The sequence below is a fragment of the Colobus angolensis genome, unplaced genomic scaffold (genome assembly GCF_000951035.1).
Source record: "Colobus angolensis palliatus isolate OR3802 unplaced genomic scaffold, Cang.pa_1.0 Scaffold23, whole genome shotgun sequence".
NCBI classification, from domain to species: Eukaryota; Metazoa; Chordata; class Mammalia; order Primates; family Cercopithecidae; genus Colobus; species Colobus angolensis.
Window position 1 is genome coordinate 17616944 of NW_012115488.1, and position 24346 is coordinate 17641289.

A 24346-nucleotide genomic window follows, 5' to 3' on the forward strand; every position below is an offset into this window, starting at 1 on the left:
CCCAGGTCTCGAAGGCGTTCGCCGGGGCGGAAGGGTGGCGTGGCGCGGCGCAACGAGATAGGCCTCCAGAGCCCCTGACACGCACCTCTGCCGGGCTCCCGGCGACAGAAACGCAGCCACCCACCGGGCGGCCGCCGGGCGCAGAGACGAGTCCTTTCCCCACCCTCGGCTGGGACCACTGACAAATCTCCCCTCCGACAGCCGCTTATCAAACATTTAGCGGGCGGGGGCCGCGCGCCGGAGACAAATGTTCCGGATGCTTTATTGCTCTGCCCTGGTGTTTACTGAAAGTCAGGCTCGGATCAGGTTTCCGCCGCCGCAGCCTCCTCGGAGGGAGACCAGGAGCCTTGTGCTGTTTTTCTTGAGTTGGGGGTGGTGGCCAGGCGAAGGAAGCACACCAGATGGAAAGATTTTCACCAGATTTTGCAAACCTGGGAGTTAATCTCGAAGTAACGTCAACTTTTTTGACTAGGGATTTCTTTCGCTTTGGCAAAAGCTGCTTTTAATTCAGCTATCAGCCTCCCGGGAAAAGCTCGTGCTCAGTGGCTAGCCGGGTGTCTTCGGGCTCCGTGAGGGGTTGACAGATAACCATGCTGCCTTCTGGAGGTCGGCGCTTCCCCAGCCTTGAGGATTGTGTTCCTAGGGAAGTAAGCCTGCAGATGAGCCTTCTACCATGTGATACCTATTTTTCTTTTTAAAAAAAAATCGTTTTATGAAAATCCAGGACGCTCTTCACACTATTTTATTTTAGGAATTTGCCTAGACAAAGAACTTTTTTTAATGCTAAGGTTGAAAGAGGCATTATCTTTTAGTCTTGAGAACAAACAGAACATTGGATAAGTTTCTTTTCCTTCGAGATCTTTTTGTCCTGTATATATGAGACACTTCACAACGTTCTGGTCTGGAAAATCCTGAACTTCGATGCTACGCAGCTGTGCGGAGTAAATTTTACTTATTTATTAAACTATACCCGCCATGCTAAAAATCCGGGAGGTCTTTTAAGTATTGGGGGGAAAAGTGTGGCATCTGAGAAGACTTAATTTACTTTGCGTAGCTTTGCGTTGTGATGTAATAGCTGCTTTTCAACACCGACAATCAGGGAAAAGACTGACGACTTAATAAAAAAGTGTAATAGAAAGCTTTAGAATGATTACGGCTTTCAATTAGTAACTTAAGAACCTTAGAAAATAGTGTCAATCTGCATGTAGTTACGTGGAACATTTTTCTTGACATGTTAAAAGATATATTCAGGAGTGTTTTGTGCGAAAAATACGTGTCCATAATACAAAAAGATACTTTTCATGAAATGGAAATTGTGCTAGGTGGGACTCTGTCCCCCTTAGCTGCTTGGATATTGTTTCCCATAGTTGCCATAGGATCCTGTGACAGAATTGGAATGTGGTCCCCGAAGATTTCTTTGCTGGCCTTTGAAAGGCATAGTAAGTTGGCTTAAAGGTTTAGAAAAGTAGAGTGTCTTAGTTCAAGAATTTGGAATGTGAAGCTCCCAGTAGCTTCATGTGTCCTCATTTAAGTCACCATTACATTCAACCCAACATAATGTGGTGAGTGATTTCTGTGGACAGCTTATTGGAGTGAAGCGATTAATCCTGTTAAAGAAAAGAACGCTGCTTTTGAGAGATTTCTTTGAAGAATGGTGCTGTTTAAATGCCCGGGTTGCTTCTCAGAGAAGGGAGCCTAGCAAGAGTGCCAGTGCTCTTTGCAGATGGACTATACTATGTATTTTATGCCTGAATCCTTATCATCTGCCTCAGCACCCCATATGGCTCCACATTTCACTTAGTTCAGCTTCAGAATATCTCATTTCTTTTAGTATAAACTGGTGATTGTGCTGCAGATTCACACGTGTAGTCCTGGTGTTAGGGAAACTGTCTTGAATGGTGAGGTCTTTATGTCTGACTCATTAAAAAATCATGAATTGAAAGCTCTAGACCCACAAAGGCTTTAGCGTATTCAGTAACTGATATGAAAATACTGTCACACTGATCACAGATGATCTGATCCAAAAGTAGAGAAATCTGTAACTGCAGAGTTTTAATTCTGCCCTTGGGGAATGAAAAGAGTATGAAAGGAGTACCTTTAGTTTCTTTTTTTTTTAAAGCAAACCTCTGCAATTCGTGAATGGAGATCCAGTATGGGAGTTACTTGCTTACTCATACACTTCATGGCCTTCTTGGCTACATCCTTGAAATTGTTTCTGTTCTGCATTGTCTTGGCATTTTGGCAGGAGGCTTACTTTACCACCTGTAACAGGCAAAGTGTGCATTGTCGTTATAAATTCATGAAGCCTGGATATTTCTGGGTGTATGCTGCAAGTTAGTCGTTATATAGGAGCCCACAGCAAAGCTGAAAATGCTGACCCCAATGCACTTTCTCTCTAGCCTTCTTCCCTCCCGTCATCTCTGTAGCAAAAGGCTGTTGGAAGCCTTAGCCAGAGCAAAAGAACCTCGGGAGATCTGTTTGATTTGAGATTTGTTTAAGCAGTCAACACCTACCTGCTATGAAAAAGGGAGAGGTTTAGGCCGGCTAGGTGGCTCACGCCTGTAATCCCAGCACTTTGGGAGGCTAAGGCGAGCGGATCACCTGTGGTGGGGAGTTCAAGATCAGCCTGACCAATGTGGAGAAACCCTGTCTGTACTAAAAATACAAAATTAGCCGGGCGTGGGGGTGCATGCCTGTAATCCCAGCTACTCGGGAGCCTGAGGCAGGAGAATCACTTGAAACTGGGAGGTGGAGATTGCAGTGAGCCGAGATCGCGCCACTGCCCTCCAGCCTGGGCAACAAGAGCAAGACTCCGTCTCAAAAAAAAAAAAAAAAAAGAAAAGAAAAAGGGAAAGGTTGGGGGGGGTTGCAAGGAAGGTATGAAAAGGGAGCTGGGAAACTAAATTGTACTTTTCTTTCTTTCTGAATGAGTCCATCTACATTTCCATACTGTTCTGACTTTTGATATTTTATGACTGTTTGAAATAATTATAAAGAAACGCATGCTCGGATAGATTTTATAGACCATAAAAAGAACAAATAGGCACTGCAAGTTTAGCGGCAAGTTCTTGTGCTGTCATTTATCTGTAGTCTTAAGAGCTCCTCATCACTGAGATATTGGCCCCGTGTTTATTTTCTTGCTTTCTGTGTATCTGATTTTAAAAGAAAAAAAAAAAAATACAGTGGCTACTTAAGTCTTTTTTTTTTAGTCATCAAGTACTGTCATTAGAGTTAGGAAATAAGAGGAGATATGACCTGTGATGGAAGAACAAGTTTTGAGGGAAAGCACCACCTCCTGGCTTAATAATGCTAGCTGTTTTATGAATCTGCTAGAACAAGCCTTTTAATACCGCTTTGCCTTGGTTTTTCCATATGCAAAATGGCTTTAACCCTTTTGGGATTGTTTAATTAGTTAATTTCTGTTTCAGTTTTGATTTGGGTTCTAGTGAAAAATAGCCGAAAATTATTTGATCTGCTTTGGAAAGAGAAATTCTGTAAATACTGGGAGCTACTTTTGTCAGCTTTGGAATGAGCAAACATAGATTCCACACAAAGATGTTTTTGTAAATTTTTTTTTTAAAGTATGATTTGATGATTGCTGTAAATCCATAGCTCCAACATATTAAAATGTTTTAATCTTTGACTCAGGTTAAAGTGAATACCAAGCCTTGACTACATAGTGTTTTCCCCTTTTGGCCCAAATGCACTCTCTCTCTATTTAGCCCTTTTCCCTCCCATCATCTCTGTAGCAAAAGGCTGGTGGAAGCCTTAGCCAAAGCAAAAGAACCCAAGAAGATCTGAAATTTAAAATTTAGAATTTTTCAAATTTAAAAATGGTGACAGAGTTGTCTTCAGAAGTTGTCTCCTCCCACCTATTTCTCCCAGCTAAAGCCTGAAACAGATTACAAGCTACTAAATTCAGATTTAAGAGCAATTTACTAGTGAAAATGTTAAAATAGCTTTCTAAGACAATATTAGACTTAATTTTAAGTCTTCATCAGATGGAGTTCCCTAAATCTTGATATCATCCTAAAGTTTATTGCATCCACATCTTGAAATAATTATATATTTAATAATAATCTACTGGCCCTGAATTTTTTCCCACATCCAGAGTATAAATTAGAAGATATTTACTGTCTGGAAAAGATGACAAATTTCGTCTTAGAATAGCTTCCTCATTTCTCAGATGGAGGACCCTCATACTTAAAGAGATTAAGAGACATCTCCATAGTTTAAAGACCTATAAAGATTTTATGTAACACAAATGTGTGTTACAGTTCATTTATATATAATTTGCAGTTGATGACAAAGAATAGTGTCTCTTTTCATTAAGTCTGTTGTTTCCATTTTATGGAACAGAATATTAAATTATTTGGGGGCACAAAACTGACCTAGTATTGGTAGTTCTTGTGCTTTTTGTGCTTTAGGAGATTTTATAAATTTTTGTTTGAGAAACTAGTAAAAAGCATCATTTGGAAATTGATTTTTTTTAAACTAATAGGGCAGTAATACTTTGGTTTTTCATAATGTTTATATGAATTGTTTTTATTTAGTGTGCTTTTACTTGTGATCTGCTTGGGAGCTAGAATCCTAGGATAGTGGAGATAGATGGTAAGGAAAAAGCAAATATATAGCTTGGTCAAGTTAATCTTGTTTTTTTTTTTTTTTTTTTCTTCTTAGAGCATTTGCATTTTGTAGAAATTAGAAAATTGTGTCAGTTTATTTAAGTTTCTTGGTAAATGTGCCTCAGGAGAAGTAGAATGACAGTACCTGGATTTTTGTTTGTTTTGTTTTGTTTTCTTATTCTGTAGCCATACAGGTAAATCAAGTAAAGGTGTTTTAACTAATTATACTATAATTTAGGATTTTACACCTTCCTGAGGTGGGAAGGTTTTAACCATGGTTTTGTGCCTAGTGCTGCTTTTCCAATGCTTTCTGAAGGATGTTACGCAATTTTGGAAAATCAAAACAATGTTCATGTTTTTGGCGTAACCTTAGAGTAGAGGAATCTTTTTCAAAACCTATAACAAATAGCAACATTGATAAAATATTTTATTTACTATTCCCTTGTAATCTCAACCTGTGATCACTGGACTAGACTCATGTTCACTCAACGGTGGCTCACGCATTAAAGTTTTAAGTTGGCCGGGCGCGGTGGCTCAAGCCTGTAATCCCAGCACTTTGGGAGGCCAAGACGGGCGGATCACAAGGTCAGGAGATCGAGACCATCCTGGCTAACATGGTGAAACCCCGTCTCTACTAAAAATACAAAAACTAGCCGGGCGAGGTGGCGGGCGCCTGTAGTCCCAGCTACTCGGGAGGCTGAGGCAGGAGAATGGCGTAAATCCAGGAGGCGGAGCTTGCAGTGAGCTGAGATCTGGCCACTGCACTCCAGTCCGAGCGACAGGGCGAGACTCCGCCTCAAAAAAAAAAAGTTTTAAGTTAACTAATTGCATGCAGTTTTTCTTCCAGTGGCTTAATTTGAGGAAGACACAGGAACACAATGAAACCCAATTTCCGAAGGGTTCTTAAAATAGGAGTACAGTATGTAAAATAGAACAGTTCCCAAAGAACAATGCCATTTTCTCATGTAGCCCAGGAAGTTAAGAAGAGTTTACAAATGTTTGGTCTTATCTTTTTTCCCATAGGTGACTGCCAACAGCCAGCCCAATGTCGAATCCAGAAATGTACCACGGACTTTGTGTCCCTGACTTCTCACCTGAACTCTGCCATTGACGGCTTTGACTCTGAGTTTTGCAAGGCCTTGCGTGCCTATGCTGGCTGCACCCAGCGAACTTCAAAAGCCTGCCGTGGCAACCTGGTATACCATTCTGCTGTGTTGGGTATCAGTGACCTCATGAGCCAGAGGAATTGTTCCAAGGATGGACCCACATCCTCTACCAACCCCGAAGTGACCCATGATCCTTGCAACTATCACAGCCACGCTGGAGCCAGGGAACACAGGAGAGGGGACCAGAACCCTCCCAATTACCTTTTTTGTGGCTTGTTTGGAGATCCTCACCTCAGAACTTTCAAGGATCACTTCCAAACATGCAAAGTGGAAGGGGCCTGGCCACTCATAGATAATAATTATCTTTCAGTTCAAGTGACAAACGTGCCTGTGGTCCCTGGATCCAGTGCTACTGCTACAAATAAGGCAAGTATACTTTCTTTTTTCCCTCTCCCTACTCAACTTTCAGATGTTTGATTCTTCAGATAACTTTTGAAATGTGCCAAAAAGGGCCTAGTTTGAAAGGAACTTCTTTTTGGAAAGCAATTAACAGTTGATAAAGGGTTAAATACAAATTATTTAGTAAGGAATTTCTCATTGGAATGTAAACGTGGTTCTAATTTTAAATAGACAGTGATATGAAGAATAAAAAGTAAACAGTGAAATCGAGTTCTCCAGGGAAAAGACAGGCCTGTTTAATAAAAAAAGGATGCTTTTTTCAGTGATGTCTTTTTTTGAGTGCATATGTGTATGACTCTTGAAAAATCCAAGTTCAGATTTATCAGATGATTGACCTGGGTGTTCTGAATAAAGAAATCTGTGAGGCCTGAGGCAGTGACCTATCACAAAACATATTTTATTGGAGATTTGGAAAGTATAATAAAACATAATGGCAATAAGCCAACTTCTCAGTGGTAAACCCAGCGTGGTGTTTTAGTTACTAACTTCTTGATGACCAAGAAGGTTAATAAGTGGATATTGCAGAGCAGCAATGTGTAACCTCTGTGTAATCTCAGGGCCTCAGGTTAACAGTTTCAGTCAGAAGCTAAGAGAAACGCTGACAAAATTTAGCTTACCATGACTAGCTGCCAGTTTCTGTGGTCTGTGTTCATTTGTTTTAAAGAAACTACTACTGTACAGAGATCTTTGAAACCGACTTCAAGGCACCAGTGTTTAGTGCAACCAGGTAGAGAGGACCTATGAACTGGGTTTCTAATTGACAGTCAGTGTTAATCCAACCATTAGTAAGTAAAGTCAAAAGGGTTTTCCGCTAAAATAATGTCCCAACTAACCACCTCCTACCCTGTCTTTTCCAACCACAAAACTACACGCATAAATCATCTCATCTTGCTTTATTTCCTGCATTTATTGTATCTATTCAAAAACATTGATTTAGATTTTTTTAATGTAATTCACAAGACTCAAGCTTTTGAAATACTTAAGACTGTTCTCTTGATTCCAGGACACCCTCCCCAACGTCTAAACATGTGTGGCATACTTTTTAAATGAATTAAAGCTATTTTACTTGGCATTTTGTGGAGGGAATTTTACAACACCTCGGGAGATATCTGGAGACACCCTGGGGTGTCACAAATTTAAGACTAGAAGTCATTGCCCTAAACAAAGATGACTGTTACACTGGTCTAGACATCTTAGGGGAGCTCCAAACTGTTTATACTTCAACTCTCAGTAAAAGCTCAGGCTTGTCTTTTGCCTCACCAAATTCCATATCTCAAAATAAAGTTTTCTCCCTCTGCTTTTGTATGTTTGCAAATCATTTTTTCTATAAATATCTCAGAATATGTATTTGCTATGTCATACATAGAGTTATAGAATTACGAAGTTATAAGAGAAACCGTGGCCCCAAATCCATCATTACTGCAGAGTCATATGGCACATAAAAGCTAGGAATAGTTTTTGGGTAACTGAAAGAAGGCAGTCCATTGAGAATGGAAAAAGTCATCAATTGTGCAAATAATTGAGGACTTGGCAGAGTAACCTTCAAACAAAACTATAGAGATTAATCAGAGCTTGTACATGGGGAAATACTGGTTCTCGTCACAAGAACCAGTATTCAAATTTTATTCTGCATGTCTTCCATCCACTCATGTCACTTCTGTTTGTTATTCAGTCTTTCAGAATTCTGTTGTTACTGATTATGGTGAAAATATGTGGGGGATAACCTTATGAAAATTGCTATTATATAAATGGAACAGTTTACACTGAAGTATTTAAGATCATTTTATTTCAGTTGAATTAGTTGTAATTTTTAGCAAATAAAAAGGACAATCTTGTTTTCTCCCTCAGTTTGGAATAAGGATCAAAGGTTTTACTCATTCAAAAAAAGTTGGAGAAAGTGGTCCTGTGACATAAATTCAAGTAGATGATGAGAATACTTGGTCTTTAATTGCACTATTGGAAAGTATTTTCCCACATCTGGTGACCATGCTGTTCAGCAACAAGCTATTCTGTAGCTTCATTTCACAACCTCTAGGAGTTGTTGGGTTTGGTTCCCCACCCCCCTTCTCTTTGTAACTCTCTGCAAAGCACCATAAGCATCTGGAAGGTTGCTCTTGAAGACCTGTCTCAATACTAGTATGACGTGTGCTGGTGAAACCAAAGAAAGTCCTAGAATCTTGCAGTACGATTTCCTTTTACCCACATAGGACCAAAATAAAACCTTAAGCACAAAAAAGTGATAGTAATAAAAGTAAAAACAATAGGAGGCACAAAGTGCTTATAAAATAAGTTCTAAACAAGATCTGAAATTTTCCCTTAATGTCTGCCACAATACTTTCTTTGAAAAATCTTTTGAAAAATTTTTTCATGGGAATCTCAGCTTTACTGAGAATTTAAGCAAGTGCATAGAGCAGTTGTTGGGTAACCTAGTACTGTGCCTTGTAGATACCAGATCATCCTTGTGTGGTCAAGCATTTTTAATAGCTCACATGCTCAGTGCCACTAGATTGAAAGACTGATGATGTCATTGACTAGCTAGCCAGCTGTGATACTGAAATTTTTGTAAACATCCATTCATTTTGCTCCCTTTAGCACTGCGCTGAAGCACTAGACCCGAGGGTATTTTGCTCATTGAGGCTACTAAGACAGCTCCTCAGTCCTGGGTACCTGGCCTCTTAAGCAAGCCTTCTTCAAGCCCAACTTTGTGAGCTCTGCCTGTTCCTAAGTACCCCCCTTTTCCTTAAAAGACAAAGTGGGGGGAAAATCTAAACACCATAAAATAAAATGAAGTCACCCGGGGTCATATATTAGCTAAGCCTTTTTCTTTTTTTCTACATGGCAAGCCATGAGTTCAAGACAGATAGGCTTGCGGTGCTTAATGATGTTGCCTCCTCTCCCCTGGTCTACTGTTTTCTTCCCCACCGTGGCCCTCTCCTCCCCTTCCTTGGGAAAGGTAGGCTTGTTTTCCCGTCCGTCGTGATGTGCACAGGTATGCTTTCTCAAGGCCTCTGTGTTTTTAGTTTTGCCCTCTGCCTGCCTCCCTCTCTTTGGAGGAACCTGTGCCAGTTGGCTACCTTGCCAGGTAGATGTGTTTCTGAAGGGGAAGCCAGGGCTGGATTTTCATCTCTCCACCCCAGGGGCTGCAGGGGTGTCTGGCACACACACATACCTCGGCTGACATCCACATCAGCTCTGGGCCATCTTCCCCACCTTTGGCTGTGAGAGGTGGCTACAGGCATGCAGGCACTCAGAAAGAGGTGAGAGGGACAGACTCTGAACTGGCAGAATTAGCTACACTGAGAAGAAAGGCAGGTTTTGTTTTGTAGGAGGAAGTAGCCCACCCTTCACAGGCTCCAGAGAGGGCACATGTCAGTAGTTGTCCTGTACCTCACACACTCAAGAGAAACCAGATCATCTGTGTGGATGCTTGACTTTTTCCATGTTATTTTTTCCAGCCTCTCAGTCTCAACTCTTGTTTCATTCGTTCTATAGATCTTTGTATCTCTATTTAAGTGGGTTCAATAAGAATCTGTATATGCCATGATCACAGAAGGTGATTGGGGAATAAATTTTTTTAATGAAAGATTCTGCTTTTGCAAATGTATTCCCAATAGCGTATCTTAAAATTGGCAGTCTCCAGGGAATTCAAAATTATTCCTGTTTCAAAAACAATTCAGAAATCATTTATTATTAAGTTGCATACCTAAACAAATAATGGAAATGTTTTTAGTGATTATTTTTGTGCAAGTAGTTTGAATTCCTTCACTTTATTTTTCTTTTTGTTCTGATGTGATTGTATCCTTTTTCACCACTCTTGCTTTCTTACTCTATCCTTCTACCTCAGTAACACAAAATGAAAAGTAGGAGTAAAACTGGGGATGACAACAGGTCCTATTGCACATCTTCTGCTACACATTTTACTGTGCCTCACCCTTGGGTGAGAGAAGGTGGTTTACCTTAAGGCATTTGAGTTTGGGAAAGGACTGTGCTCATTGTACTTGACCAAGCCAGATGACCATTGGCCAGATGGGCAGATGCTCTGAGGTGCCTGTCTTGCATGTTTTTGGAGCTGCCAAGGGCCACCAGCTCCTGGTGATCTTATGGGCGGCACTCACCACCTGTCCAAAGCATAGTAGCATACCCTGCCCATCATGTATTATGGATATAGTCTAAATTCCATACTTACCCTGAATTTCAAATTCTGCAGCTACTTTCTTGGGAGTTCTTGAAAATTTCCGCTGGTTGAAGATACTAGAGATGTAGAAAGACTTAGTTTGGTTTGCTCTTGGTTAGTGTCTTCTTCAAACTATAACCTACAGTTTTCCATTGTAAGAAACACCATTGCCTTGTAGGCTCCTAGAGCATGAGGTAGGTCTGCTGCTTTCTGGTGCCCCTTAGCATGTAGTTATTGTTCGGCAACAGCATGTGGGCACGTAAACCAGTGTTCTGGGTCATTCTTTGTTGGTTACAAAATCAGAACCAGACATGCCTGCATTGCAACAGCTTTCAGCTGTCATTTTAAGTATATCTCTGCATAAGGTTTGGAAATCTGTCCTCTGTTGACCCCAGACCTAGTACATTTATTGTAGCTAAGTTTTTGTAGCCCATGGAAACCATGTGAGCTACATAGTGTTTATCATTATTTTTCTGGACTAAGGGATATGGTTCTTCCATTGATAGGTCTGTGTTTGAATGCAAGGCACTATTCTTGCATGCAGTGTTATAAAGAGGGGGACACAGAATTTTGGGGGGAAAAATAGACCATTTTCCCTCCACAAGAAAACTACAACTCTCTTGGGGATACATTGTAACTAATCCTTATAATCTGAGATTGCTCTTTATTTTGGTTATGATTATATTGCTGCGTTGGTCATTCTTGCCATCTCTTGGAGATTTGCTCCTCATTGTAACCCGCCTTGCTTTATGAAGATGCTAAGAAGTTCTGACTTTTTGAGGCATATTGGGAACAGATGGGAAAGGATTTTGCAGTTACAGCTCCCTGCTTAATGTAATTCTTTCCCTGATAATCATTCTCTGATAAATGTATGGTGAATTTGATGCTGCATTTGAAAGAGAAGGTACTAAAGGGCCCACTGTGGGCGATGTAGAGGTGAATGCAGCCTTTGCCTCAATCTAAGCACGTAACTAAAATTTGCAGCAGTCGGTGGGAAAGCGTGGGGTTTGTGTGTAAACCCAGCATTTTCAGGGTTTCTTTGTGGAACACTGGTGAACCACATTGACAAGCTGGTTCCAATTGATGTTATTCATTTAGCAAGTTGGCAGGGGTGTCAAGAAGGGCCAGAAGAGTGGGCTGCTACAAAGGCCTGTCCCACGCAAACACCCCTCCTTGCCAAATCATTGTCTTTACTCCTGGGATTTGGCACAGTCTCTTTCCACCTCCCACGGTAAGAATGCCCACCTGCATCTGTATTTCCTCATCTGCATGCAACCTAGCACGGCCTAGAACCCTGGCTCCCACTTTTGAAAGGCTGCTGGTCTTTGATATTATACCAAAAAGCTTTCTAGAATTTGACCATCACAGTCGCCAGTTCTTAATTAAATTCATTTTCCAGAGCCTCATCTCATCTTTAAAATTCTCATAAAAGCATATATTCGCTATTTTTACTCTCCGTGAATTTTTTTTATTGTAGAAACAATATTGAAACGTGAAAAGGCGGGTTTTCAGAAGAGCAGAAATCAGCTGTAGTTCCAGGTGGCAGTCTTCTTATTTGTCCCTTTCTGTTTACCACGCAGCTCTTGTGCATACTGGATTATAAGGTCTTAGGCCCAGGAAGTACTCAACTTTGCTTTATATCATTTCAGTAAGTTGCCTGGAGGTGAAAAGGTTTCCAAGTGGATGTTAGGAAAGGAAGCAGAGAAAAATGGGGAAATTACTAGTTGTGTAATGAACCTATAAGTCTGAAAAATCATTTTGTAAGATAAATGAGCTACCTGTTTATTCTTTATGCTATACTTTTCGAACAAGCTATGCCTTTATTTCATTCATACACATTAAAAATTCTGGGTAATGAGTCTTTTACCATCTTTCTAATCTCCCTGACTGTGCCACTCCCTCTGTCCCAGATGTGGTTTAGAAGGAAAAAGAAACCTTCAGAAGCCCCCTGTTTGTAAGTGAAATTAACCCAGCACCTAGCCCTGTGTGAGCCAGTCAAGATTCCATGAGGGTGCTATGGAGCTCTACTGCTTTAAAACAAATCCACACTCTTCCATAGTTTAAACCGGAGGCATGAGGCCAAGTCTGATACACAGCTGAGAGTTAGAACTTGTTTTTTTGTCACATTTCCAAATGTCTCTCTGCCTGGTTAAATTTTCTTTGAGTCAACATTTTGAGGGGAGGGGGCGAGAAGGAAACATTGAGTGGTTGGTCCTTTTTTTGTTGGCTTCAATTAATGCTAACCAGTTTCTGCTCGTGTGGAATGTGGCATGTGAAAAGTTACCTACAATGTTGAACAATGAAAACTGCTACCTTACCCATTTTGTTTTTGTTTTGACTGCAGTAGAACTTGCTCTTCCACTGTTTTGAATTTTGTGTTCTTGTGGGTGGGGTAACTTAAGGACTTTTTCATACTGACAAGGAAGCTGGCCAACTTGTCAGTAAGTGATCACTTAAAAGAAAAGCTAACATACATCTAAGTTACAGACTTGAACTGGACAGCCTTGCAGTGAAATCACAGTGCTACTGGGTCTAGAAAGAAGTTTAGGTGAAACTGGTTCTGTGGAAAGAGGAGTTTTTTATGCCCCAGTTAACTGGTTATTTTAAGAGTTGGAGCCAAAAGAACATGGGTTCTTTCCAGTTGGGACATAGCAGGTATACTGTGGTTAGGATGATATGACACTGTCTAAAACTCACTTCTCATCTGCTCTGCGTGTGCTCCTGAAATGGGGGTCAGTTTCCATTTAAGACGTGTGTGTGCATGCATAGATGTAGGTGCACGTGCTTTTACATGGTACTGAGATCTTCCCCTCTCCCTACCCAAGGAAAATGCAGACATAAAGATATTGTTTTGTAGGATTTCAGTTAACTGACTTCTTGAAATGCATGGTGACCACTTCTAACCACCTCATTCCTGAGTTCTCATGGGCCTTTTCTTTTTTTTTCTTTAAGCCCTCACGACTTAAAATTGAACCTAGAAGTGACAGAGTGAGTGTATTGTGAAGACCTTCAAGCCCTTTTACTTTTTTTGCTCACCTCCCAAAGCTGAAAAATGATCCAAGAGGCTGTGGTTTTCTAATCCCATCGGTTTGGAGAACAGCTGTGCTGAACCTAGGCCCAGAGTAGAGCCTCGGGTCTGGAGTTCTGCAGCTTCTCTCCACCAGTTGGGGGGGGGAGGTGGGGAATGCCTGAAGGCAAAACCTGCTAGGACAGATTCGGCTGAGAGTTACAGATTCGCCACCAACCCTGACTCTCACCGTTCAAAATATTTTTAGCCTCTAGTCTTAAGCAAGGTGGCATCCTGGGCCTGTAATACTCTCCACACAGGCCTGACTTCATATCTGGGCGCATAGTGAGCTCCTACACTTGCTGGCCTCTGCACCATGCAGAGTCCGAACACAACAGACAAGCTAAGGGAGAGGTTCCATTTGGAGTTTTTGGAATGACCAAGATTTCCAGGACAAAGGCCTTTCCTCATGCTCACCCTAGCATTGCTCTGGTCTGTACAAGGAAGTTGGCCAGTTTGCCTATCTCTGCACCTATTTATGCTTCCAGCCTTCATTGTCTTAATTGTACAGAAGTTACTCTTGGGAAGCCAGCATTTTTGTGCCTGTTCCTTTTATGTGTTTTCCGGGGACAGCTTCCCTTTCATTCTCTTTTTAGCCACTGAGCTTGATGCTGCTTCTCTAGACCACCCTAGCTGCCTTCAGCTCTGGGTGTCCTTCCCCTCTGGTTTGGTTTCTTCGTTCTCTATCTGCTGCCAAGTACCCCTTCTGAAGCCAAGGCAGCCCCTGTTTCTGCATGTATTTATTACCTGGGGCAACACTGAAGAATAAGTTTGGTCCATTCCATTTCTCTGGATCCTGTAAGTGCGCCAAGCTCTGTGGAAAGAGACGTGAGGATAGAGAAACTGATACCTCTTTTGAAGGTAGCCCATTTCTTAGTCTCATTCAAGCCCTAAAAGGAGTCCACAGTATGAGTTTTAATCTGCTATACACCTCGTAAACACAGGTACTGTCTTACTGTTAGTATCTTGTCCTAGTCCAATAAAATTGTTTAACAAAATGTATTTTTGTGGATCTTAAGTTCAGCTTCCGGTAGATATTTGTTTTATAAGATATTTGATACATTGGCTGAGTGGTGATAGTAAAATTACATCCCAGTTCATTGAGTTCATTGCTTCCTGACAGTTTTTTTCATAATTTTTAAAGGAAAATTATCAATGACATCAAATATTTTCTAGTCCGGTATTTTTTTTATTAAACATGGCATATATAAAAACTCTCCTGAATTTTGCAAGAAATTGTTCAGAAAGAGTTATTCTAAATCAGTATACCTCTTTCCCCCCCTCCTCAAGGGAGAGACAGAGCTCTCCCCAGTTTTTATGTAACCAGGGGACAGTTGCCACCCTTCCTGGACAGAGTTCCTCTGCTCTGGCCAAGATCCACACTTCAGAATTACCCTGGCAGCTAGGGAGGAATGGGACCAGGGAAGACACTTGAAGGTGCTTTCAAAGGCCTCTGCTTCCTTTAGGTGCTTCAGAGCATCCTAGTCTCTAACTTCTTAACATTTAGAAAAATCGACCCTTGGAAGTAAAATTTGGGTTTCTTAGGAATGGAGAGAGAGCATGTGTATTTTTTTTCCTTTGAAGTATGTGCTCTTGTTGGAATGGTTTCTTTTTTATTCACTGGGGAAGACTGATTGTAGAGGCTGCATGCTGTTACCATGTGTTAAGAGTAAAAGGGGCTGTGAGCACCATGTTCTTATTCTCCCTTAGAGTCTTCTATTTTTCAACCTATCATTGCACCCAGAGGATATGGCAAAGTAGACACATCAGCTAATTATATGAAATACAATTCATTGACTTTGACACAGCAGAATTTTAACCAGGTGCATATCAAAATTATATTTCCATGTGTTTCAAGCTAGTTTCTGTGACTACTTCAGTTTAGTTTACTGACCAAGCTAGAGCCCAGAGATGAGAGCTCCTAAAGTCTGGTTCTCATATTTGAGGATTCCAGAAAAGTCCTACACTCACAGTGCCAAATGGCCTGATTAAACACAGATAAATGTTTCTTCCAAAATACATTATGCACAAATAGTCAAGGTGCACAGCCATTTGAGAAGTCTGCTATTTTAAAACCTGTTTGTGGCATTTTGCAAGGCTGCTGTGCCTTGGATAGATATCTCTGTGTCTCCTGGCGAGGCAGTACCTGTGTATTTCCCTCCTTGTTGCCTACCTCATTTTCATTTAATATATATATATATTTTTTTCTCCTGGTGGAAAGGAGAGGCAGGTGCCTCTTAGAATTATTTCACAGCAAACCTTCGTAAGTTCTTGTTGCCTGTTTCATGTAGAAAGGTTGATTTGTAGCTGCTGTCTTTCTTTTCCTAATAAACCTTGTGGGTGGTGAAGATCTAGGAGAGTGAAACATTAAAAATGAATGAAGAGAACTGGAGTAGGTGGTCTAAGGTGGGGGTTGAGAGGGGCTGGGTGGAGGAGGTTTAACAAAAGGCATTGATGTTTTAAATGCACAGAAATGCCATCTATCAATAATAAATGGTGTGGCATAAAACAGATGTGCCAAATTGAGTTATGACGGCATATAGATTAGTTCATAGAGGGGAAAAGTAAGTAGCATAGCTAGTGTTTTTAAATTATCGTTGTGTGAGCTTTTGAAATACAATTTTGAATATTCAATTTTTATTTTCTAGTGGCTGCTAGCTGGAAATATTAAAAGTTTGGTGTTTTTTAAAATTCCAATTAAATTTTTTGTGCATATTTCTAAAGTAAGAGTTAAGAATGAATAAATTTTGCTTTTCTGAAGAGGAAGACAGTCTGAAAAGGAATTTCTTGCCCTTCATTGGCTGAGTGCTTGCCTTTTAAAAGCTCATGTTGTAACTGTTATGAGGAATGAAATTGCATTATAAAACTGAAGTCATGTGAAACTATTACCCAGTGTTTTCTAAATTTACATTGATTGTATCTCTAGGTACCTGTTCAGTGCATATTTAAACTATAAGGGACTACTCAGGAAACCCACTCATGGTTTACAATCAATTCATCACCCTCAGCATTTTGATTCAAGGAATAATTCTACACATATGCTCTGTGTACAAATTACCTTGCTCGGTGGGGAAACGAGAAATATCCACTTGTCTCCGAGCAAATCACTACTAGTAAATTGGAAAGACAAATCTGTTAGGTTAACTAGAATATTTTGTAGGTGTAGATACTAGAGCAGAAGACAAGTTTTGAGCTTCTAGATAGGTAGGAGTTATGGTTAATGTCACTGGCATAGCAGAGGACAATAATGTGGGAGGTGTTTGAAATGAATCCTGAGTTCCTGAGTTGGAATTGTTATGCTTAATGAAAAACACAGTCATGGTGAAACGAATGGAACCATTCCATTCATCTCAATATGGACCCTTGCTTGCTTTTTGGAAACTTGTTTGGAATCAGTTACTTTTGCTTTGTTGGCCCAACACAAGTAAATCCTCTTTGTTTTTCCTAAGGTGAACAAAAAAGTAGTTCTTGCACATAATATCAAGTTGGTTTAAATTTTAGGTTTGTTAGACTAGAGAGACCAATTAGCCATTGTTGAAGAGTTTAATCGTTGAGTGGATGTTACAGGTGAAAATGATCATAGTGATTATATAAAAAGTCTATTACTATTATTTTAGCCGTCTGTATTGTTAACGTTCAGTTTTTTCAAGGTGTAAGATTTTCTTGAATCAATCTTTTCATCTCCAAGGGATCCCAGCATGCCTTAAAAAAAACACTTGTCAACTGATTTTAGAGTCACCAAATAAAGCTATTTTATGGCCCCGTTAGATATCTAGCTGCAAACCCCCACTCACTCTGAAAAGTCCTATGGTTGGATGCACAACAAATTTCCTGAAATCATCTCTGATGCACCTCCTTTGGGTTGTTAAGAAGGTGTTGAAATGTGAGAAGGCTGGTAGTGAAATCAAGTTGTGGCTCAGGGTAATTAGGAAGGGAGAAAACCCAGCATTTTCATAGTACATTGTCTGGCTTTTAGTTGCAGCTGCAAACAACGGATATGAATTTAACCAGTTGCTACAGTGCAGCTGGTTCAGATCTGGCTTTATATAACTGGCTGAAGTAAAATGAAATGGCTGGAAAATTCCAGTCAAGTAACACCAGTGGGAACATGTGGAATTAAATAGTGTGAGCAAATGCTGGCCGAGTTAGAGAAAAACTTCAGACATAAACTTGAGGGTGGTGGTGAGGACTTCAGGGGGGCCATTTTCTGGTCTTTTTCACAAGGGTCCATTGTTTTGATTAGTTTCCTTGCAGGGGGTAGGTTTCCTCCATCCAGGGTAGTTCATAGGGTGTTTGGCCTGTCTACCTTCCTCCGGACTGAAATCACCTGATAGTTCTTGTTTTTTCAAGAAGAAAGAGAGAACCCTGTTGCCTCAGTAACTAGCAATGATACAAATCTCAAAATGTGGTCTTTTTTCTTTGAAATAGGTTCTCCTTGTTGTGTGACACAGCAGCCCCTGTCTCTTCATAGTTACCTTCCCTCCACCACCTGTACGACAGCTGTTGGATATGTTGGAGGTGAAGGTGTGCAAGGTTTTCAAATAACTGTTCTAATTAAAGGATTCTACTGGAAAGAACATGGGTTTACAAAAGAGAGGCTTTTGTATTATTAGTAATTTTTTTTATTTGATGAATTTATGTGCTTAGTTTGGAGAATTGAGAGTTGGCTGGGAAAAGATTTCTGAGGAGTTAAGGGACTCTGGTGCTGTTTGGGAAAACATTTGTTGTAACTAGGTTTAGGGTATTCAGTCTCTGCCAGTGCTTAGGAGCTATATTTGCCAGGTGATTTCCCTGTCACAGGGATTAGCCAGTGATGTGAAACATTTGATTAAGGGACTAATAGAAATCTTTCCTGGGGTACATGAGTGGTGGCTGTTACTGGGGTGCCCCCCTCCTCAACTTTTTCTCTCTGTATTTATAATGAGTAAGTTTGTAGTGGTGAATCATGGGATATGGTTTTTTAGTTCTATGAAGAATCTTTGTAGGAAGCAAAGTTCTGTTAGGTATATTGTTAATTAAGCCCCTTAAAGTTTCTGCATCATAACTTAGAAACGAACCTTGTTCTTTTCTCAGAACTATGCCATGACTCATCCACTGTGGAAGGAGACAAGATATAAATTATCAATAAAAATTGCCCATAATCTGGCCTGGCACAGTGGCTCATGCCTGTAATCCCAGCACTTTGGGAGATGATGGTGGGGGGGATTACTTGAGGCCAGGAGTTCAAGACCAGCCTGGGCAACATAGCGAGGAACCCCCGACCTCTGCCGCCTCCCTCCCCCCGTCCAGCCCCCCACCAACCCCATCACTTCAAAGTTCTTTAAATCAGCCAGGCATGGTGGCATATGCCCTTAGTCCTGTGGACTCAGGAGGCTGAGGTGGGAATGCCCTTTGAGCCCAGGAGTTGAATGTTGCGGTGAGCTATGAATATGCCACCGCACTGTAGCCTGGGCAAGAGAGTGGACCCCGTCACTTAAAACAAAAAGAAAGAAAGAAAGAAAGCCTATATTCTGATAGCAACACTGCTCGCTCGCGCTCTTTCTCTTAGAAAAGTAAAAAAGTTTTGTGTTGATGTACATTGCCTGGATTTATGTTAAATTTTAATTCTAAATATATGGGACTTTAAAAAATGTTTTCTGAAAGTGATACCCATTTTTGAGGTACAAGCAGTTGGGTCCATTTTGGAGATACTGCCTTAAGCCATTCAACTTCAAAATGGATGGGAGCTTTTGCTACAGAGAGTTACCCCATTCTGCTTCCCTCCCATTCTGTTAAACCTTGTACATGCTCCTTCCCACAGATCACTATTATCTTCAAAGCCCACCATGAGTGTACAGATCAGAAAGTCTACCAAGCTGTGACAGATGACCTGCCAGCCGCCTTTGTGGATGGCACCACCAGTGGTGGGGACGGCGATGCCAAGAGCCTGCGTATCGTGGAGAGGGAGAGTGGCCACTATGTGGAGATGCACGCCCTCTATATAGGGACCACAGTGTTTGTACGGCAAGTGGGTCGCTACCTGACCCTTGCCATCCGTATGCCTGAAGACCTGGCCATGTCTTACGAGGAGAGCCAGGACCTGCAGCTGTGCATGAATGGCTGCCCCGTGAGTGAACGCATCGATGATGGGCAGGGCCAGGTGTCTGCCATCCTGGGACACAGCCTGCCTCGCACCTCCTTGGTGCAGGCCTGGCCTGGCTACACACTGGAGACTGCCAGCACTCAATGCCATGAGAAGATGCCAGTGAAGGACATCTATTTCCAGTCCTGTGTCTTCGACCTGCTCACCACTGGTGATGCCAACTTTACTGCCGCAGCCCACAGTGCCTTGGAGGACGTGGAGGCCCTGCACCCAAGGAAGGAACGCTGGCACATTTTCCCCAGCAGTGGCAATGGGACTCCCCGTGGAGGCAGTGAATTGTCTGTCAGTCTAGGACTCACATGCTTGATCCTTATCGTGTTTTTGTAGGGGTTGTCTTTTGTTTTGGTTTTTTTATTTTTTGTCTATAACAAAATTTTAAAATATGTATTGTCATAATATATTGAGTAAAAGAGTATATATGTATATACCATGTATATGACAGGACGTTTGTCCTGGGACACCCACCAGATTGTACATATTGTGTTTGGCTGTTTTCACGTATGTTGGATGTAGTGTTCTTTGATTGTATCAATTTTGTTTTGCAGTTTTGTGAAATGTTTTATAATGTCCCTGCCCAGGGACCTGTTAGAAAGCACTTTATTTTTTATATATTAAATATTTATGTGTGTGCTTGGTTAATATGTGTAGTACATATACACAGACACCCATACGCAGCGTTTCCTTTGAAGTGACCAGTTGTTTGTAGCTATTCGTGGCTGTACCCTCCTGCCCTTTCCCATTGCTACTGATTTGCCACGGTGTGCAGCTTTTACTCGCCACCTTCCGGTGGAGCTGCCTTGTTCCTTTGAACTATGCCCTCACCCTTCTGCCCTCACTTGATTTGAAAGGATCGTTAACTCTCCCTTACAGGTGCTTTGACTCTTAAACACTGATTTTCAGAAGCGCTCTTCCTCTCTAACAGCTGTTACTTTTTCAGAAGGGAGGGTATTATTGGTATTCTGATTACTCTCAATTCTAATTGTTATATATTTTATATATTTGAGCCCATACAGTGTATTAGGTCGAACCATAGCAAGTGTTGTTCTTGTAGGTCAAAAGGGTGTAGTGATGGCAGTTTTCATAGATAAGTACCAGGCATCTTACTAGACCTCAGAAACTCCCAGACTTTTTCTCATCCCATGCCCCTTTTTAAATTGTCAGTTTTTCCTCTGACTCTTCTGTGTTAAAACATGAAACTATACATTTACTAATTATCATGCCGTGCTCTTTTTTTAATCTATATGAGTGGTGCAAGCCCCTGATCTTAACCTTTTCTTGGCTGTCAAACCCAGAAACACACAGCTCTCCCTGTCTCCACCTCCACTAAGCCCTCCTCAACCTCACCTTACGAATCCAAAGAACTGGGGTTAGGTTCTTTCTCTAATGTAGAGGCCCAGATCCCATCACCAAGTTTTTCATTCTTCCTTGTCCACCATGATCTTCATCACAGTCTTTGATATGTCTGCATGCAAAGTGGGACAGAGTGGGGCAGCAATGACAGAAAAGCTTCCTTGGCCTGACTCAGTGTGTGGCCACTTCGGCACTGCTTAATCCAGATATTCTTGTTAACTAAGCATTGTGCTGCTTCCCAGGTGGTCTCTGAAGTCGGGTACTCTCCCTCTTCACACCTGTAGTTGAATATGATTTAGTCAGTTGCTCATTGTAACTTAGAGAAATTTCTATAAAGTATGATCTCTCCTTGCCTTTTCCATTCCATTGTTGGCACCCCTTTGGAAAAGGAAAAGAACAGCAAAAGGCAGGAACAGTAATCTGAGAAAGTTAACTCCAGGATAGGTAGATTTCTATTGTTATATCTAGATGTAAATCTTGGGTTCCAACAAGAAGTGATACAGTTTGTACTTCAATAATTTATTGATAAGTTTACATAAACAGAAATAAAAGGTACGAACTTTAAATACTGTAGTAGTTTATGCCAAGATTATGCTTAGTTTTAGTTCTCCAGGTAGTTACTTTTGCCATGTCCTGTTGATCAGTGACAGTGGCAGAGGCCCAGACTGGCAGGAAAAAGAGGACGTCGTTTTGTAAAGTTTTATTTCTTAGTGAACTGATGTGCCATCCAGTCACAGAGTGGAGTTGTGAATTCATGTAGAGATGGCAAATCTCTACCTTGTGTTTATAGGAATAATCTTGGGCAGTTTGGGAAAATAAGGAGGGCATCTGCTTCTTACTTACAGAGATTCAACTGTAGAGAGTTGAAACCTAAACCCACCTTCCTTTTACAGAAGCTGGACTAGGGACTGACTGACCATCAGCTCTGAACTGTGGCTTTTTTTGTTCATCTGTGGAGCCATGTACCAAATTCAGAAGCTATTGTTGATAATTTGTTTTATAATTGAGTAGTACAAGTGAGGAAAAATACAGAGGATACTTTAACCACTATTTTTGTGCAAATAATACGAAAGTGAAGTAAAAGCAGTAGAATAAATTTCTATAGGATCTGGGTTTAGAGTGTATATGATTAATATACCTTTGCTCTTTACAGGGAAAATTACAAAACCACCCTTACTGATAGTTGGGAAACGAAGATTGGGTTATTTTGCCATATGTAGCTGGAAGTGACGCTTCAAAGCACCCTGCATCACTAGTAATAGTGTATTTTGCTATTCTCCCCTTATAATCGGTGTCCCTGTAAAACAGTCCCCACAGATTACTTTCAGAAATAGATGTACTTCTCTAAATAAGGGCCAGGTTTATTTTCTTCTGAGATTTCTAGAAATAAAATGCTGCTTGCACATGTTGGTTCTTGAAACCTTAGCTAGAAGAGTTTCAGGTCATGCCAACATGTAGATAGGCTGTAGCTGTTCAGAGGTCTCCTGGGGGAGCTTAAACCGGGGGAAACACTGGTTTTCACAGATGCTCCACATGGCTGTCTTTAAAAGACTCAAAACTTGTTGTCCTCTTTGTTATGCTTGGAACCCCCACACACACACACACAGTGTGTCGAGTCTTTGCAAAGAAACCTTTAGATGTGGTTCATAGATATATGAATACGTATCTGTGTAAAACAGTGAGTGTGCAGTGTGTAAATACTTTAAATTATTACGCTAGAAAAATAAAGTTACATACCATGCTGTGGAATGTCTGTTCTGTGATTATAGGGACACCTGCTGGAAGAACTGAGCACTGCAGAAGACAGGGAGTCGGGAGAGGGCGGGATTGTATAAAATCCCTAAAGGTTGCTGTTAAGTCATACCACCTGCCCACAAATTCACTGATTTTCAAAACCATAGCACTACTGTCATTTTTTTCTTTTTAAATTTTAAGCAGTTACAAATCAGTATCTGTAAGACTTGTCCACTAGTATTGTCCCAAAGTTCTGTCTTTACTAACAGTTTTGGTCCCTTGAAGACATGCAGCCTGCACTCTAGTTCTTTTTAAGGCAATATGAACCGTAGCAACTTCCTCCTCGTGGGGAGGATTTGGGAGGGCAGGATTTTCTGGCTTTGAAAACGTAAATCCTCACTTCTTGGGCTTTAAAAAGAGACATCAAGAGATCATAAGTTGATCTTTGTTCAAGAAACACACCAAAAAGTAGAAAAGTTAGGAAAATAAACGAAAGGCACAGGAAAGCAGTGTTACTTGTATTAGGTAGAATACTAAATGGATCAAATTCTGATTGGGGTAAATATACATCATTTCTTCTTCTTTTTTTTTTTTTTTTCTTTCTGTTTTTGGAGACGGGGTCTCACTCTGGTACCCAGGCCGGAGTACAGTGGTGCAATCTCAGCTCACTGCAGCCTCCACTTCCTGGGTTCAAGTGATGCCCCCAAATAGCTGGGACTACAGGTGCCCAGCTAATTTGTGTATTTTTTGTAGAGACTGAAGACAGGGTTTCACCATGTTGCCCAGGCTGGTCTGAAACTCTTGGACTCAAGCAATCTGCCCGCTTCAGCCTCCCAAAGTGCTGGGATTACAGGCATGAGCCACCACACCTGGCCATAATCATTTCTTAAAGAAATAAGCTTAATCATTGCAGTTGGTTATTTACATGCAGTAGTTCAGAGCAAAAAAAAAAAAAAAAAGAAGACAGTCATGTCAGCTGAACAACATAAAATAGAAATGAAGTGACATAATCACTGAGTACCCAGTGATGTTTCTGTGCCGGATGAATGCAAATAACCTATAGCACAATGAAATGTGCTATAGACTATTTGACTTTTATGCTTAAAAGTCAAAAATAATTCTTTACCATTCTCTCTTCATTCCCAGAACTCCAGCTCTTTGGGAATGAAACTTCAAAATCCCAACAGTGACACAACCCTAAGAGTCCTGTTATCTGATTTATTTTTTGTCTTAATTTTGTAGCATTGGCAGCATTCTATTGTCCGGAGTTAGCCGGAATAACACAGTATTGGATTGCTGCTGTCCTTTATGAGCAAAGATACTTTGCTGCAGATTTTCTCCCTGTTCTATTTGTATGTGAACCAATGTCTCCCCCACAGAGAAAGTAATCGGGATGTTCAAGGAGCAGTTCAAAGTTCTTTATTATTTCACTACCTAACTCATCATATTGTTTCTTTCTGCTTCTATCCCTTTTCTGTATGTCTTCCAAATGGACAAGTCACATGCAAACAATTGTTATTATTTAGATGATATTTTCCTTTAAATTTACTGCTCTTTGGCTGGGCACAGTGGCTCACGCCTATAAACCCAGCACTGTGGAAGGTTGAGGCGGGCAGATCCTTTGAGGTCAGGAGTTTGAGACCAACCTGGCCAACATGGTGAAACTACCATCTCTACTGAAAATACAAA

General features: G+C 40.9%; 1 protein-coding gene across 1 annotated transcript; it reads left to right on the forward strand.

Annotated features, from left to right (window-relative positions):
* Positions 1-5575: 5575 nt before the first annotated feature.
* On the forward strand, positions 5576-22672 carry RGMB (repulsive guidance molecule family member b). Its single transcript, XM_011944324.1, has 2 exons — positions 5576-6157; positions 19232-22672. Exons 1-2 carry the CDS (start codon positions 5576-5578, stop codon positions 19898-19900), a joined length of 1251 nt encoding a protein of 416 aa, XP_011799714.1. The 3' UTR covers positions 19901-22672.
* Positions 22673-24346: the final 1674 nt, after the last annotated feature.